Source organism: Molossus molossus, unplaced genomic scaffold (genome assembly GCF_014108415.1).
Source record: "Molossus molossus isolate mMolMol1 unplaced genomic scaffold, mMolMol1.p scaffold_m16_p_12, whole genome shotgun sequence".
In the NCBI taxonomy this organism is placed as follows: Eukaryota; Metazoa; Chordata; class Mammalia; order Chiroptera; family Molossidae; genus Molossus; species Molossus molossus.
This window is the reverse complement of record NW_023425347.1, coordinates 7,766,515-7,785,334: the sequence shown is the minus strand read 5'-3', so window position 1 is coordinate 7,785,334 and position 18,820 is coordinate 7,766,515. Positions and strand designations below refer to the sequence as shown.

Genomic DNA, 18,820 nt, shown 5'->3' with positions numbered 1-18,820 from the left:
ATAATCAATGGGCACAGACAATAATGTGGGGAAGGCAGGAGGGGGACAGAAGTGGGGAGGAGGGGGTCAAAAAAGGGGGACATCTGTAATACATTCAACAATAAAGATAAATTTTAAAAGAAAATGATCTCAAATATCTCTTCTTTCCCTTTCAAAACCCAGTTAGGCTTCTATTTCCTTTTACTTTCTTTTTTTTTTTTTTTTTTTACAATTTCAAAATTTATTCCATAACAAGATAAACATTAACTCTGAGAGAAGACACTGGGGAAGAGCGCTGGCTGGCGGAGACGAGACCTGCCATGCAGCAGGAAGAGAGCTCCGTGCCAACCCAGTGCCGTTTTCCATCCTTCCAAACCTGTATTTTCTTGAGAACCACAACCTTGAGTTACTGCTTAAGATAATCTGATTTCAACAATAAACTTAAGGTATAATTATTTTAACGTGTTCTCTGAAAAATTAGTTGAAAAGGACACAAAACAATTCACAGTAGTTTTCTAGGAGAAAGGTACTATGGTCCTATATATTCGCTTTAAAATTTTGATTATGACAAGCTTCGGGTAAAAGTCATTTTTGAATGGTCAATTTTTCATTTATATATATAACCAATACATCTTATTTATATGTATGACTTAATTTTTATTCAACTTTCTTCATATAAAGTCTGTTATTTTAACTGGTATGTTAATTGTTATACAATTACAGAAATATCCTCTCATTCACAGGCAGATTTGATGATAAAAGTTTGTCTCCATATTGAGAATGAGAATGGACTGTAGTTAAAACCTCGATGAACAACAAAGATGAAGACCCAGCATTAACTTCCTGCCTAGGGCCACATCAGTTATTCAAGAAGTCAATCGCCTTGCCTGCCTGAAGCATAGCTGCAGCAAACAAAGCAAGTATGCTTCTGAAGACCCTGCAAAGACCTCTCACTCAGACACTGACCACTGCTTAATGCTGCTATTGATACCAAATTCTGATACTGGGTTCATTTTATTCTTTTCAAAAAACAAACACACACATTTTTCTAGTGACATTTAATGTTTAAAAAAGTTACCTTAGTTCTTTAACCCTCAGAGAACTGGCATATTTAGGCAACTAACCAAAAATATACTCAGAAGTATGTATTTTTGTCCTTGGTCTCTAAAGGGTTAAAGTGCAGGAATTGTTTATAACCTCTTATATAAGGCACCCTATTCCACTTTTTTTTTTTTTAAAAGAAACTTTTTCTTTGGTTTCTTGTAATTTTTCAGTAAGTCTATCCTTCGTTTCTTCCATTTTCTCTGTGAGAAGTTCCTCTGTCTCTTCCATCCTATCCTGTAGATACTCCTTAACAGGGGGCAGTGTTGACATGTAGCTGTGACTACGCAAACACTCACCGTGAAGAAGGTTCCCCCCAAAGTCACAGTATACCGGGCAGGTGTTGCAATCTTAACCAAGGCATATGCTGTTAGTGCATTTCCACCCTGGGAATTTTTCAGAATGTTTACTATGCTGTCAGGGAACCCAGTAAGCTCTGGAAAAGGAACGATAATCACTCCTTTTATGGCTGCATAATGAAATGTTCCAAACCAAACACCAGAAGTTATTAGATGCACTGGAATCAAAACTTCTCCATATTGTCTAAATGTTTTCTTAAATCATTGATAAAGGCTAATAGATTTGTCGTGTAAAGGATCAGGTTCTTCCCTTTTTTTCTGAAGGAGTTCCTGGAGATGTGGCACTGGATAACATAGCTCTCTTAGAGAAAGTATCTTGCTCCCACTGTTTATGGTGAAGAACCCCCCATTGGGGTGAATGAGCATCAAATGGCTTTCTTTCCTTTGCAGTGCACTGGGCAGCAGATAAATGCAGCCATTGTTTTTGAGGGCCCTATACCAAAACTACTCTGGATTCAGCTATATACAAAAGTAATGGTCCCTTTATATTTTGACAGTGTCCAAAAAGACCAGCTTTATAAGGTTCCATGTATGTCCTATGTGCATCTGGAATAGTCCTTGGTACATTCCATTGCATTTTGAAGAATGCGTGATGGATGGATTTCAGATTCTCTCAGGACGTTGAGGTCACTGCCGCTTCCCGCTGCACAGGCTGGACGACAGGTCCTCAGAAGCCACAGGGTGTCACTCTACAAAGAGACCTGGCGAAGCATGGGTCGGGATGCTGGAACCCGCGGGGATGAGGTGGACACTCACCTCCCACCACCCCTAGCCCCAGCAGCTGCGCCCACTCTGGCTTCTTTTCTCATTCAGGCTCGGCCATTAATAGGTCTTCCAGTTTATCGGGTTTTTTACTGTAGATTTCTTTCCCACTGTCTGGCTATGAAATTCGGGAAATAATTTTCATGGAGACGGAGAACCCATTATCAGTGAGGCAGCACACTTTTAGCGTAACACTCACGAAGTGAGGGGTTTACTTCATGCTGCCAAAGCTCCTTCTGGAGTTAGTTCTGGCTGATATATGCCAGAAAGTTCAAGAGGTCTATGCGTGAACACAGATAGAGCGCCTGGGCCAGTTTTCCCACTGTGGCCCCCTTACTGCCTTCCTTCATCAGCCACTTCTGGAGCATCTGGTAAACTTTCTCTTTCAATCCATCCCGCTCATAGTCATGGTCAATTTCATCAATCTGAGATTCAGTGAAGCCCAGTTTACGGGCACAGCTTTTCCAGGTCTTTCCCAGATTGTCCCTGACTGGGTCCAGGTGTTTATCAGTCAGACTAGTGGTATTATCTGCCAAAAAGAAAAGAGGCATCAAGCTGCAACCCATTTGAACATTCTAGCTTCAAAAACCTGTATAAAGTGAAGAATACCCGGAGTACAGTGGAAAAGATAACTTCGTAATTATATAGGATGATACTTTACGTGTCTGCTAGCCCACTGGAGTAGTTTTTAGGAATTAAAAGAGGGAACCTCTTCCTCCTAACAGACGCATCTCTGAGCCACAGCTGATGGCTTTGGGATTAAAACCCTTGCCTGCCTATTAGGCTGTTTTACACAATCTTAGCCAGTGGCCCTATTTATACTAGACCTTCCTGATGTGAAGGGAGAAAAACACCATTTTTTTCCTTTTGGGCATTTTTCACTTACATATGGCCAGAGTTAAGGTCACTTGACTACTGATCCCCTTCACCCAACAGTCCACCTTCCTTTTAATCAAGAAAACTGAGACAATCAAGTGTGAACCTACCTATTCAATGACAATGCCTTCCCCTGTCTTTTAAGGGATGAGGCATCTATACTCTTCAAGGTCTATATCTGGATTCATCCCTCCCCTGCCCCAACTGCTGTCCTCTCTTATCCTATAGCCATAACCTCTTTCTTTCTACTGGTTCCTTCCCCTTAGGCCTTCACAAAAATAATAAAAGGAAACAAAAGTATAAAATAACCACCACAGCCCTGGCTGGTTTGGCTCAGTAGCTGGAACATCGGCTTACGGACCAGAGAGTCCTGGGTTCGGTTCCTGCTAGGGTCATGTACCAATAAAATAGATAAGATACGATGAGATAAGATAAGATAGGATAAGATAGGATAGATAAAATAACCACCACAAACAAATCATGCTCCTTGATCCTCATTCTACCTCAGTAAGCTGAATATAAGGAAAAAGACATCTCATTTTCACACCTTAACCCCATTCTTTCCTCAGCTCCCCACAATGCAGCTTTTATCATCACCACTGGATGTCAGCAGTCCAAACACCTCCCAAGATACCTGACAGATTCCCTCTGGGAGAGGGAGCTGTGGGTTTCACTGGATTCTCAGAGATATCCCTGTCTCCCCCAAATTTAGAAACCTCTGCTCTAGGTATTTTGTTGTTAATCCTCACCCAAGGATATTTTCTCCATTGATTTGTAGAGAGAGTGAAAGGAAGGGAGGCAGAGAGAGAGAAAGTGGAAGGGAGGGAGACAGAGACAGAGATACATCGGATCGGTTGCTTCCCACATGCACCCCCACCAGAGCCAGGGATCAAACCTGCCACCCAGGTACGTGCCCTTGACCAGGAATCAAAACTGAGACCCTTTAGTGCCCACTCTAGTGCTCTAACCCTTAAGCCACATCAGCCTGGGCACAGGTATTTTTAAAACTATCCTTCAAATGGCTAGAGCAGGGATTGGCAAACTATGGCCCATGGACCAAAGCTGGTTCGCTGCCTGTTTCTGTAAATAGAGTTTTACTGGAACACAGCCATCCATGTACATGTTGTCTGTGGCTGCTACTGCACTACAATGTGAACTGAGTAGTTGCAATAGAAACCTCAAGGCCAGTGAAGCCTAAAATATTTACTATCTAAACCTTAATAGAAAAAAATTTGCCAATCCTAGGGTTAAGCAGAAAGCTGGGTACTTTTTTTTTTATCCTCACCCGAGGACACTTTTGCATTTATCTTCAGATAGAGCAGGAGGGAGAGAGGGAGGAAGAGAGAGAGAAAAACATCGATGTGAAAGAGACACATCGAGTGGTTGCCATACACACGACCCCAGCCGGGGCCAGGGACAAAATGCAACCGAGGTACGTGACCTTAGCGGGAACCAAACCCGGGACTCACTGGTCCACAGACTGATGCTCTAACCACTGAGAAAACCGGCCAGGGAGAAAGCTGGGTTCTTATTAAATCACATTGTTTTGGCCGCATGACTGCTTTTCCCAGGTTGTGTTTTGGGATTACTGTCCTGAGCCTGCACAGTGGAACCCTCTGAGAAAGTCATCGTTTTCATTACAGAAGTGCTGTTGAAGGTACAGTCTCCTATAGTTTACACAATTCCTTTTGATGAGGACCCAAGGAGGTCTCTTACCTAGTCCTGGGTAGTAATATTAGTGACGATGATGATTATGATAACTTAACACTTTTGCAGATCTTACTATGTGCCAGGCAGTGTTCTAAACTCTTTGTACATATTGACTCATTTAATTTTAACAGTTCATGAATTAAATATTGTAATTTTCCCCATATTAAACATAAAGAAATTATATGGATATTACACAGATATTTTGCAGAGAAAACATGGGACAACGTTCAGGGAGAATAATCAGAAAAATTTTAGGATTCCACTACATCCCTCTCAACAAGCAAGAAAGTTCAAGGTTGCCAGACAATGGGCCCTAAAAGGGCATCTTACCAAAGATATGTTGGTACTTAGAAGCTGGCTCTTTGAAGTTTATGTATGTGCTGTCCGGTAATGGTAAACTCATTCCACCAACCTCCATATGATTATTGTCTCCAATCTGAATGCCAGCACTGTTGTAAATGGAACACTTTCCAGCCTCAACTGAATAGAGAGAAGAAATGGGTAAGAACATCTAAATTGAAAGAAAGATGAAAAACACAACACCATAAAGGGTCAGGGCTATACTTCAAATATTTAAGTTAAATTATTTATTCTATGCCACCCTGTAAAATTTTCTTTTTTAAAAGGTGGCTGAACCACCTCACATCCAGTTACTATCATAAAAACAGAAAATAACAAGTGTTGCCAAGGATGTGGAGACATTGGAACTCTTGTGTGCTAATGGTGGGAATATAAAATGGTGCAGCCACTATGGTCAACAGTATGGTGGTTACTCCAAAAATTAAAAATAGAATTGCCGTATGATCCAGCAAGTCCACTTCTGAATATATACCCTAAAGAATTGAAAGCAGGATCTCAAACAGGTATTTATACCCACATGCAGTGTTTACAAAACCAAAAAGTGGAAGCCACTCAAGTGTTCATTAATAGATGAATGGACACCAAAATGTGGTATATACATACACTGAATATGATTCAGCCTTAAAAAGGAAGGAAATTCTGACACATGCTACAACATGGATGAACCTTTAGGACACTGTGCTAAGTGAAGTAAGGATAAATACTGTACGACTGATTCCACTTATATGAGGTACCCACAGTAATTAAATCATAGACATAGAGAGTAGGCTGGTTGCCAGGACTGGGCACAGAAAGGAGAAAGGGGATTTGCTATCTGATGAGTACAGAGTTTCAGTTTGGGAAAATGAAAAGAGTTCCGGAGATGGATGATGGTGACAATGTGGTTTTCATTACAAATGGTAGCCTTTGGCCTATATAAAACTAGAAATAAAAATATGCAAGACTTATCTCTTACCTTCAGAAAAAAAGCAAGTGAAACACAAGCAGATGCCTTCACTTGCATAAGAGATTGGGTATAATGGGACTGTTGTGACTCAGGTTAGAGTAGAAGATGCCTACCTGTTAAAACCCGCAAACCAACACTTGCAGGCAGCTGCACTGTGTCCTACTGAACCTGAAACATCTCCAGGCCACCTGGTCAGACAGAGACTATTCCAAGGTGGCAAGTTGCATCTGGCAGATGAAGACTCTGAACATCTTGCCCTTTGTTATCTATAGTCTACAACAGAGCTAACAGCTGTTTTATTTTCAGAAAAAAAAAAAAAAAGATTGAATTGAAAAGACCTGTTTACCTGTTGGTGTCAGGGAGACGAATGGAATGGTAGGCGTGTTTCCCAGTAGGTTGGTCTCAGGCACTGGAGTTTTATGCAGGTGTGGTATATGGCTTGGATTTGGCCTATACCAAAATTGGGAACCTCCTGTTCCCACACCCGATGGTCTTGTTCTATAACCAAGTGGACTATATGGTCCACTGTTCCAGCGGGGTACTTGGGCTTCGCTGGTCAGTCCAACTGGTTGATGTACTGCATTACCATGACTGGCTGCACCGGAAGAAGCAAGGCCTGGGTTCTGAACAGTTTCATAAGGTCTTGGTTGTGCAAAAGGGTCATGGGAGACTCTTCGTCTCCTTTCCTCCTCTCTGTTGTAAGCCACATTCTGTCTGGGTTGCTGTTTTGTTTGTTTGTCCATGCGGCTGCCAAAAAGATGGTAGTTGGCTTCCTCCTGGAGTTTATTCTGCAGGCTGAGCCCATTCTCCTCCTGCTGGTGCTCTGGGGAGGGAGCAAACCAGGATTCCTCCACAGGACCCGTCCTGAATCCCTGTGAACTATGTAGCGAACTGGGCTGTTCTGTGGCTGAGAAGAAATGATCAATATTGGAGAGAGTTTCATGAAACATTAAGCAATAAAATGAAACCTGAACCCCATAAAGAATCTGTACCTCAGAATAACATACTGAAAACACTGAGAACAAGTAAGAAGCATTTACTAGAGGGCCCTCTTCTTTTAGATGTAATAAGAAGGAGCCCCTGCCTGGCAGTGAGAGAGCATCAGGGAAGTTATATCAAGCAACAGAGCAGTGGGTGGTGCAGGAATGATGAGGAAGAAAGAAACTTTTATTGCAGTAGAGGTGGCTGTTTCCTTGGTGTGATGCAGGGTTGGAAAATATGAGCAACAGCTCTGTGCTAATCACTTTCCATGGATTCGTTCATTCTTTAAAAGCCCTGTGAGTAGGAGCAATTATCATGATTTAATGGATGAGGTTTAAGAAGTTAAGTGATTTGTCCCAGAATAGATAGCTAATAAATGGCTTCCAAAAAAGTCTATATCCATATCTATCTATCTATCTATCTATCTATCTATCTATCTACCTACCTATCTATATTTATTTTTGTTAATCCTCACCCCAGCATATTTTTTCCATTGATTTTCTAGAGTGGAAAGGAGTGAGGAAGAGAAAGAGAGAATGAGAAAGAGAGAGAGAGACAGAGAAACATCAATGTGAGAGAGACACATAAATTGGCTGCATGTGCCCTAACCAGGGATGGGGATCAAACCTGCAATCCAGGTAAGTGTCCTTGACTGGAAATCGAACCCAAAACTCTTTGGTGGGCAGGTGATGCTCTACCAAGCCACACTGGCCAGAGCTGCCTTCCTATTTATTGTAAGAAAAAAGGTATCCCTGCTAGAATCTGAGACCAGTCTCTCTGCTTGTAGTCTGTGTCTAGTCCTCTCTGACCTTCTCAAGAACTTGGCTCCCACATATGTCTCCTTCTTTTTCCTGAACTAACATCTTCTCTCTATCAGATATTTTAGGACTCTTCTGTTCAGCACAGTTTACAATTTTGGTGAACTCAATGTTACTTAACATTTCAAATACATGTGTCTTGACTTGCGAATATATTATAAATTCCATTAAGGCAGGTGTTAAGAGATTTCCGTTCAAGATGGCGGGTAGGTAAACGGGTGTGCATCCTCCACAACCACATCAAAGTTACAACTAAACTACAGAACAACCATCATTCAAAACCACCTGAAATCGTGCTGAATGGAAGTCCTACAACTACGGAATTAAAGCAGCAGCCACATCCAGACTGGTGGGAGGGGTGGGGGCAGATGGCCTGGTCCCACACCCACGTGTGGCGGATAAATATCAGGAGGACACCTTGGCTGGGAAGGTCCTCCCTGAGGACTGAGGGGTCCCCGTCCCACACCAGACACCCCGCTCAGGGTTCCAGTGCCAGGCAGAGAAGTCCCCATAACTTCTGGTTGGAAAAACCAGCGGGAACTGAGGCTCAGGGAAGCTGACGCGGCTGGAGCCCCAGGCAGCTCCCTGAAGGGCCGGCGCACGGACTTACCGGACTCTCTCCCTCTAAGCTTGGAGGGGAGGCAGCTCGAGGGGAGCCAGAGACATACAGGGAAGAACTGAGCTGTTTGGCACTGGAGCGAGGGCTGGAGAGGGGGCTTTTACCAGGACAGACATGCTGTCAGAGGCCTTTATTCCTTTGGTGAGCCCTTCCCTCAGATGGTGGACAGTCACCATATCTGGGACTCCAGCAACCTGGCTCACACTGGTTGCCTCAACCTGGTGATTCCCTGAGGCCCCGCCCCACCCAACTTTCAGGCTCACCCAAGCTGTTGCCAGTTGCTTAACCATAAGACTGGCCTGTCTTGGATCCTGCTTCAGGTTTTCCTAAATTCTTTCAAACAAGCAGCATCTGGTCTCAGATAGCCTCATACCTCTCATTAAGTACTACACAGAAATAAACACAGAGAGGCAGCCAAAATGAGGAGGCAAAGAAACAGGTCCCAAATGAAAGAACAGAACAAAACTCCAGGAAAACAACTAAGCGAAATGGAGATAAGCAACCTAACAGATGTTGAGTTCAAAACACTGCTTATAAGGATGCTCAATGACCTTAGTGAAGACCTCAAGAGCATTAAAAAGGACCAGTCATAAGTGAAGGATGCACAGTCAGAAATGAAGGAGGCACTAACTGAAATAAAGAATAATTTACATAGATTCAATAGTAGAGTAGGTAAAGCCAAGAAGCAAACCATCGATTTGGAATACAAGGAAGCAAAAACCACCCAATCAGAACAGCAAAAAGAATCCAAAAAAATGAGGATGGTGCAAGGAGCCTCTGGGACAACTTCAAGCGTGCCAACATTTGCATCTTGGGGGTGCCAGAAGGAGAAAAGAGAGAATAAGTAATTGAAACCTATTTGAAACGATAATGGCAGAAAACTTTCCTAACGTGGTGAAGGAAACAGACATATAAGTCCAAGAAGCACAGAGAGTCCCAAACAAGAGGAACCCCAAGAGGCCCACACCAAGACACATCATCATCAAAATGCAAAAGGTTCAAGACAAAGAGAGAATCTTAAAAGCAGCAAGAGAAAAGCAATTAGTTACCTACAAGGGCGTTCACATAAGACTGTCAGCTGATTTCTCAAAAGAAAGTTTGCAGGCCAGAAGGGAGTGGCAAGAAATATTCAAAATGATGAAAAGCAAAAACCTACAACCAAGATTACTCTATCCTGCAAAGCTGTCATTTAGAGTCGATGGCTATATAAAGAGTTTCCCAGGCAAGAAAAAGTTAAAGGAGTTCATCACCACCAAACCGTTACTATATGAAATGTTGAAGGGTCTTTTTGAAGAAAAAGATAAAATATATGAACAAACAAAATGGCAATGAATACATATCTATCGACAATGGAATCTACAAACAAAATGAACAGGTAGAACAGAAACATTCTCATAGATACAGAGAACATTTTGTTGGTTGGAGATGGGAGGGGGGTTGGGGAATGGGTGAAAAAGGTGAACAGATTAAGAACAAATTGGTTCCTAGACTGACAAACCTCAAAGAGAAGGGGATTGGGGGGTGGGAAGAAATAAACCAAAGAACTTATATGCATAGCCAATGGACACAGACAACAGTGTGGGAAAAGGCGGGAGGGGGGTGGGAGTGGGGAGGAGGGGGTCAATGGGGGAAAAATGAGGAACATCTGTAGTGCATTCAACAATAAAGATTAAAAAAAAAAAGCAGTGTTAAATTTTATAGCTTCTGTTTCTCATATGGTGGTGAATACTATTTTAGAGAGTAGAGTGCATGAATGTGCAAACAAATTAGTGAATAAACAGATTTTCGATCATAGTATAAGATACCTGAATTGGACCTGCTTGGAGGTATTGCTACACAATCTATTTGGAGAGACTGCATTCTCTTCACAACTTCATTTTGGCTGGGATACTCTTTCTATAATAAAAAGCAGAATGCGTACTTTAGTAAACAGCAGAAAATAATTCTAAAAAATTATTATAAGAATGAATCTTTTTAGAAGGTAGAGAATTTACAAAGCTCTTACAAATAATGAATACCAAAAAAGAATAAATGCTTTTCCCAAATAGTCAACACAATCTTAAAAAAGAAGACAAAGTTGGAGGGTTCACACTTTCTGATTTCAAAACTACTACAAAACTACAGTAATCAAAACACCATGGTATAGCCTAAGGACAGACATATATACCAGCGATTTCAACCTTTTTCATCTCATGGCATAAATAAACTAATTACTAAAATTCTGTGGCATGCCAAAAAAATACATTACATTTTTGCTGATATGATTAAAAAAATAGGTATAATTATGATTCATTCACACCAGACAGCTACTGTTGTGTTGGCTGCTGCCATTTTTTAATTTAGCAATCTAAGGGAAAAGAGGTCAGTGCTCCTGACTATAATCAGGTATTGCATGTTTTAAAAATTCTTGCAGCACACCAGTTGAAAACTGCTGTGCTAAGTGAATATGCTAGACACAAAAAGACAAATATTGTGTGATCATATGTCTATGAGGTCCCTAGAATAGGCAAATTCATGGAGACAGAAAGTAGAATAGAGGTTACCAGAGAGAAAGGAATATGGAGTTGTTTAATGGGTACAAAATTTGTGTGGGATAAAAACAAAAAGAAATGGATACTGGTGATGGTTGCACAACATTGTGAATGTACTTAATGCCACTAATCTACACACTTAAAAATGGTTAAAATGGCAAATTTTATGTTATGTATCTTATCACAATAAAAAAGAAACTTTTTAATTTCCCAATGAAAGTAATAATACTCATAGAAAAGTTAGGGAATTATATTTAAAAAGAAACTCACACATTGCATTTTCACTAAAAGGAAAATATTAACATTTTGGTATCTTCAAGTTTTTCTTGCTAGTCATATTTGCATTTTGCTTCTAACAGACTGCAAGCTACATAGGTAGGTGGTCAAAAATATTCACTGAATGAACATATGAGTTATTTGGGGGAGATTGACAGAGGATATTAATTATGTGTATAGTTTGTAGCATTTGTTTACTTTTTTATTTAACATGATAAGCATTTTAATGTTATTTTAATTTATGAAAGCAATTGTTTTGTTTTTATAGTTATGTTTATTACACAAAATATGTAAGTACAAATTCTTCTTAAAATTCCAATTGTTCAGTCAAAGCAACACTTTAAAGTTGTTTCTTCCAACCCCTACTCTTTTCCATTTAATCCTTATTCACAGTATGGTGTTCAACCTTTTATTCGCTCTAGATATTTGTATATATATTCTGGAAATATATATATATATTTAGCAATCTAAGGAAAAAGAGGTCACTATATATTTTTTTTCCCCAAAAACATGATACTTTATTATTGACTTATTTTTTCATTAACAAGTCATGAACATCTTTCCATATCATTATATGTAGTTTCTACATCTCTTAAATGGTTATATATTCTGTAGCTTCAATGAATCATAATTTATTATATCTACTTATGATTATTTGGGTTGTTTCCAACTTTTTACTCCCCAAAAACTAAGGTGCAAGGAACTCCTGGAGCTAAATCTTTGAGCACACATGTGAGTAAGATAGATTATTAAGAGTAGAATTGTTATAAAAGTTACGTGCTCAGAGGATTCCAAAATGGCAGTGGAATGAATGGAAACTACACAGACCATCTCCCAGGACCAAAATGGAATTACAACTAAAATAGAAATAAATCGTTGGGAAAAAGCAGCTTGTGAGGACCAAATAACCAGGAACACTGAATTGATCTTGGTAAAAATGTGAAGACCCAAGAGGGGGCTGGGAGCCCACAGAAAGCAGTGGTCTTAGCTGTGAGCAGCACCCTTGGGGTTAAAATACTAAGCCCGCTCCACAGTGCAGAGGGCCAGGACAGAGTGCTAAAATAGCCACAGCCACTCACCCTGGGCTCTGGCAGAGGGAGGGCAGACAGGACTGGAACTGTGTGGAGTCACTTGGGATTTGGAGGGTACTCAGAGCTTTTGCTGAGTTGCAGCGACGCAGGGCAGTGGCCATCTTACTCCTTCCCAGGGCTCTGGGGAGAGGCTGTGGCCCCACCCTAGAGATTCAACCCCACGCAGGTGGGCCATTAAAATGCAACTTGAGGCTCATTAACAACAAGCATCTGCCCCATCCTCAGGAAATACTCTTATTTGGAACACCTGAGAGAGTTTTTCATTCAACTGAGAAACCAAGGCTCTTCAAGAAACTGAGACTAGTAGCCTCCAGGCAAAAAGTTAGAGGATAACTGAACCATTCCTGGACTTGCAAATCTATCTAGGAAAGTAAGACTTGACTTGACAGTGGTGTTTAGAGTATGTCCTCCCACGCTCATCCAAACCCAGTAGAGGAAGCAAAAACAGCAGAACACCAACACGCACAGAGAAAATTTGGCAGCCTCCAAAGCCCACTGAGATAGCCAAAATGCTGAAATAAAGAAACAAATGCCAAATGAAAGAATAAGAGACCTCTACTGAAGATGAGATAAATGAGGTACAGTTAAGCAAGTTAACAGAGCTAGAATTCAGAGCCATGATCTTGAGGAAGCTCAACAGCAGGTGTAAGGACATCAACACCATAAGTAAACATGTAGAAACATTGAAAATCAACCAATTGAAAATGAAAAACCACCAAGAAATGAAGAATGACATCGCAGAAATAAAGAACACATTGGAAGGACTAAACAGCAAAGTAGAGGAAATTGAGAACCAGATCAGTGAATCAGAAGACACGGTAGAAAAAAATCAACCAATCAGAAAACAATAACAACAACAAAAAAACAATTAAAAAATAGGAAGACAGCTTAAGAGAACTGTGGGACAACTGGAAATGTAATATATTCGCATCATAGGAATACCCAAAGAATAAGAAAATGAGCAAGGGTTAGAGAATATATTTGAAGAAATAGTGACAGAAAATTCCCTAATTTGGTGAAGGAAGAAAGCATTCAAGTTCAAGAAGCACAGAGAGCCCAAGTAAGAACACAAACAGGCCCACACCAAGACACATAGTAATCAAATTGCCAAAAATTAAAGACAAAGAGAGAATCCTAAAAGAAGCAAGAGATAAGCAACAGGTTACCTACAAAGGAAACCCCCTAAGGCTATAAGCTGACCTCTCAATAAAAACACTATAGGCCAGAAGAGAATGGCATGAAGTAATCAAGGTCATGAAAAACAAGGATCTGAATCCAGGACTACTCTATCCAGCAAGGCTGTCATTCAAAATAGAAGGTCAAATAAAGAGCTTGCCAGACAAAAAAAGGCTAAGGGAATACATTAGCACCAAACCAGCACTGCAAGAAATATTAAAAGGACTGCTGTAATTAGTAGAAGAAATAGGAAGAAAAGTATAACCACACTAAACAAAATGGCAATAAATAAGTACATACCAATAATCATCTTAAATATCAATGGATTAAATGCTCTGATGAAAAGACACAGAGTAGCTGATTGGATAAGAAAGCATGACTCATCTATATGTTGTTTAAAAGAGACCCACCTCGCCCTGGCCGGTTTGGCTCAGCGGTTAGAGCGTCGGCCTGCGGTCCGGAGAGACCCGGGTTCGGTTCCCGCTAAGGGCACGTACTTCGGTTGCAGTTTGTCCCCGGCCCTGGTTGGTCGTGCGGGTGGCAGCCACTCGATGTGTCCCTTCACATCGATGTTTCTCTCTCTCTCTCTCTTCCTCTCTCTCCCTCCCACTCTATCTGTACAAAAAAATGGAAAATATCCTCGGGTGAGGATAAAAAAAATAAATAAATAAAAATAAAAGAGACCCACCTCACAACAGAAGACTCACATAGGTTGAAAGTGAAGGGATGGAAAAAAATCTTTCAAGCAAACAGAAAGGAAAAAATTGCTGGGGTAGCAATACTCATATCTGATAAAATAGATTTCAACATGAAGGCCATAAGAGACAAAAAAGGTCACTACATAATATTGAAAGGATCTATCCAACAGGAAGAAATAACCTTGGTAAACATATATGCACCCAATATAGGAGCACCAAAATATATTAAAAACCTTCTGGAGGACTTCAAAGGTGAAATCGACAGCAATACAATCATAGCAGGGGACTTCAACACCCCGCTGACATCACTGGATAGATCCTCTAGACAAAAAATTAGCAAGGAAACAAAGACTCTAAATGAAGCACTAGACCAAATGGATTTACTGGATATCTACAGAGAATTACACCCCAAAACTACAGAATTCACATTCTTCTCAAGTGCACATGGGACATTCTCAAAGATAGACCACATGTTAGGATACAAACTAAGTGTCTACAATTTCCAGAAGATTGAAATAATATCAAGCATCTTCTCAGATCACAATGGCATGAAACTAGAAATCAATTGCAACAAGAACATGCAAAGACATTTGAACACATGGAGGCTAAATAGCATGTTATTAAACAATGAATGGGTTACCGAGGACATCAAGAAAAAGATTAAAAACTTTCTGGAAACCAATGAAAATGAACACACAACAACACAAAATCTATGGGATGCAGCGAAAGCAGTTCTGAGAGGGATGTTCATGGCACTACAGACCTACCTTAAGAAACGAGAAAAAATTCTAATAGACTATCTAACCTCACAACTTAAAGAACTTGAAAGCAAACAAAAAGAAAACCCCAGAGTGAGTAGAAGGAAGAAAATAGTAAAGATCAGAAAAGAAATAAATGACATAGAGACCAAAAACACAATTCAAAGGATCAATGAAACAAAGAGCTGGTTTTTCGAAAAGATAAAGACTGATGGGCCCTTAGCTAGACTCACCAAGAAACAAAGAGAGAGAACCCAAATACACAAAATCAGAAATGAAAGAGGAGAAGTAACAACTGACACCACAGAAACACAAAAGATCATTAACAACTACTATGAACAATTAATTATAAGGCAACAAATTCAACAATCTATGCAAAATGGACAAATTTCTAGAAACACATAGTCTCCAAAAACTGGACTAGAAAGAGAGAAAACTTGAACAAACCAATGACAACTAAGGAAATTGAAGATGTAATCAAGACTCTCCCAGTAAACAAAAGCCCAGGCCCGGATGGCTTCACAGGGGAGTTTTACCAAACATTCAAAGAAGGACTAACACCCATTCTCCTCAAACTATATCAAAAAATTCAAGAAGGAAGACTTCCAAACTCGTTTCATGAGTCCAGGATAATTCTGATTCCAAAATCAGAAAAAGGCACTACAAAGAAACAAAACTAAAGGCCAATATCCCTGATGAACAATAGATGCCAAAATCCTTAACAAAATACTAGCAAATTGGATCCAGCAATACATCAAAAAAATTATTCACCATGACCAAGTGGGATTTATCCCAGGGATACAAGGCTAGTACAATATTCGCAAATCAATAGATGTGATACACCACATAAACAAAATGAAAGATAAAAACCATATGATCAGCCCAGGCCAGCTTGGCTCAGTGGTTGAGCCTCGGCCTGCAGACCAGAGAGTCACAGGTTCGGTTCCCACTAGGGGCACATACCACCAAAAAAACCCGAAAAAACCCATATGATCATATCAATAGATGCTGAAAAAGCATTTGACAAAATCCAGCATCCAATTCTGATAAAAACTCTCAGCAATGTGGGAATAAAGGGATCAAATCTCGACATAATAAAGGCCATATATGAAATACCTACAGCCAACATCATACTTGGTGGCCAAAAACTAAAAGCTTTCCCTTAAGAGCAGGAAAAAGACAGGAATGCCCACTTTCGCCACTCTTATTTAACATAGTACTGAAAGTCTTAGACACAGCAATCAGAGAGGAATAAAAAATAAAAGGGATCCATATTGGAAAGGAGGAAGTAAGACTGTCGTTATTTGCAGATGACATGATATTATACATAGAAAACCCTAAAGACTCCATCAAAAATCTACTAGACTTAATAAATGAATTTGGCAAAGTAGCAGGATACAAAATTAACATCAAGAAATCGACGGCATTCTTATACACCAATGATGAACTCACAGAAGTAGAAACTAAAAAAACAATCCCATTTACCATTATGGCAAAAAAATTAAGATACTTAGAATAACCTTAACCAAAGAAATGAAGGACCTATTTGCAGAAAACTACAGGACATTAAAAAAAGAAATAGAAGATGATATAAAAAAGTGGAAGCACATACCTTGTTCATGGATTGGAAGAATCAACATCACTAATATGTCCATAGTACCCAAAGCAATCTATAGATTCAATGCAATCCCCATCAAAATACCCATGACATATTTCAAAGAACTAGAACAAATACTTCAAAAATTCATATGGAACCAAAAAGGACCCTGAATAGCCACAGCAATGCTAAAAAAGAAGAACAAAGTAGGTGGGATCACAATACTGGATATCAGGTTATACTACCAAGCTACTGTAATCAAAACAGCCTGGTACTGGCACAAGAACAGGCATATAGACCAGTAGAACAGAACAGAGAACTCAAAAATGAACCCAAGACATTATGCTCAATTAATATTTGACAAAGGTGGCAACAGCATACAATGGAGTAAAGACAGCCTCTTTAATAAATAGTGTTGGGAAAATTGGACAGCTACATGTAAAAAAATGAAACTAGACCATCAATTTACACCGTAAACAAAAATAAACTCAAAATGGATAAAAGGCTTAAATGTGACTTGTAAATCCATAAAAATCCTAAAAGAAAATGTAGGCAACAAAATTTCGGACATCATATGCAGCATAATTTTCACTGATACATCACCTAAGGCAACAAAAACAAAGGAGAAAATGAACACATGGGACTACATCAAACTCAAAAGCTTCTGCACAGCAAAAGAAACAACCATCAAAATGGAAATAAACTGTATGGGAGAACATCATTGCCAATGACATATCAGATAAGGGGTTAATTTCAAAAAATATATAGAGTCCTCATACAACTTAACAAAAGGAAGACAAAGACCCCAATTAACAAATGGGCAGAGGAACTAAACAGACACCTCTCCACACAAATGGCTAAGAGACATATGAAGAAATGCTCAACATCACTAATCATCAGACAGATGCAAATTAAAACAACAATGAGGTATCACCTCACACCTGTCAGAATGGCTGCCATCAACAAATCATCAAACAACAAGTGTTGGCGAGGGTATGGAGAAAAGGGGACTCTAGTACACTGCTGGTGGGAATGCAGACTGGTGCAGCCACTATGGAAAACACTATGGTGTTACTTCAAAAAATTAAAAATTAAATTGCCATTTGACCCAGTGATCCCACTTCTAGGAATATACCCTAAGAAGCCTAAAACACCAATCAGAAAGAATATATGTACCCCCATGTTCATAGCAGCACTATTTACAATAGCTAAGATCTGAAAACAGCCCAAGTGTCCATCAGTAGACGAATGGATAAAAAAGTTGTGGTACAACCCTGGCCGGTTTGGCTCAGCAGTTAGAGCATCGGCCCATGGACCAGAGAGTCCCAGGTTCGGTTCCCGCTAAGGGCATGTACCACAGTAGCAGTTTGTCCCAGGCCCTAGTTGGAGTTGTGTGGGTGGCAACCAGTCGATGTGTCTCTCTCACATCGATGTTTCTCTTTCTCTCTTCCTTCCTCTCTCCCTCTCACTCTATCTGAAAATAAATGCAAAAAAAAAAAAAAAAAAAAAAGAAGTAGTGGTACATATACACAATGGAGTACTATGCAGCTGTAAGAATGAACAATTTCTTATCCTTTGAGACGACATGGAGGGACCTGGAGAATATTACCCTAAGCAAAACAAGCCAAGCAGAGAATGACAAATATCACATGATCTCACTTATTTGTGGAATATAATAAACATAACAGTCTGAGGAACAGGGTAGAGCCAGAGACGTGGAAGTAGGGTACAAACTGACAACCCTCAGAAGACGGGGGGCAGGGGGGAGAGATAAACCACAGAACTTACATGCATGTATGCATAACCGATGGACATGGACAACAAAGCTGGGGACAGGGTGGAGAAAATGGGGAACAGAGTTTCAATAGGGAAAAATGTAGAAACATCTGTAACAAAAATCAATTAATAAAAATAAAAAAATAGAGAGAAAAAAAAAAGTTATGTGCTCATCCAGCCAGTGTGGTTCATTAGATTCAGCGTCGCCCCATGGACTGTGAGGCCCCGATTCGATTCCTGGTCAAGGTACATGCCCAGGTTGTGGGCTCGATCCCCAGTGGGGGGTATGCAGGAGGCACAGATCGATGTTTCTCTCTGACATCCATGTTTCTATCTCTCTCTCTCTCTCCCTTCCTCTCTCTTGGGGATTGCCTGTTAGTCTGCATTTTCACCAACACTTGATATT

General features: G+C 40.1%; 1 protein-coding gene and 1 pseudogene across 4 annotated transcripts in view; both read right to left on the bottom strand.

The window, feature by feature from the left end:
- Window positions 1-1,179: 1,179 nt before the first annotated feature.
- Window positions 1,180-2,046, bottom strand: LOC118626391 (annotated as a pseudogene).
- Window positions 1,246-18,820, bottom strand: part of RIPK1 (receptor interacting serine/threonine kinase 1) — a 54,929-nt gene continuing 37,354 nt past the window's right edge. For all 4 annotated transcript variants that reach the window (XM_036256042.1, XM_036256040.1, XM_036256039.1 and 1 more), the window contains 4 exons: window positions 10,317-10,407; window positions 6,440-7,000; window positions 5,118-5,267; window positions 1,246-2,730 (listed from right to left, as the gene is read on the bottom strand). In XM_036256042.1, the coding sequence (XP_036111935.1) occupies window positions 2,444-2,730; window positions 5,118-5,267; window positions 6,440-7,000; window positions 10,317-10,407 (1,089 nt within the window). In that variant the 3' untranslated portion in view covers window positions 1,246-2,443. The remainder of the gene's footprint in view (window positions 2,731-5,117; window positions 5,268-6,439; window positions 7,001-10,316; window positions 10,408-18,820) is intronic.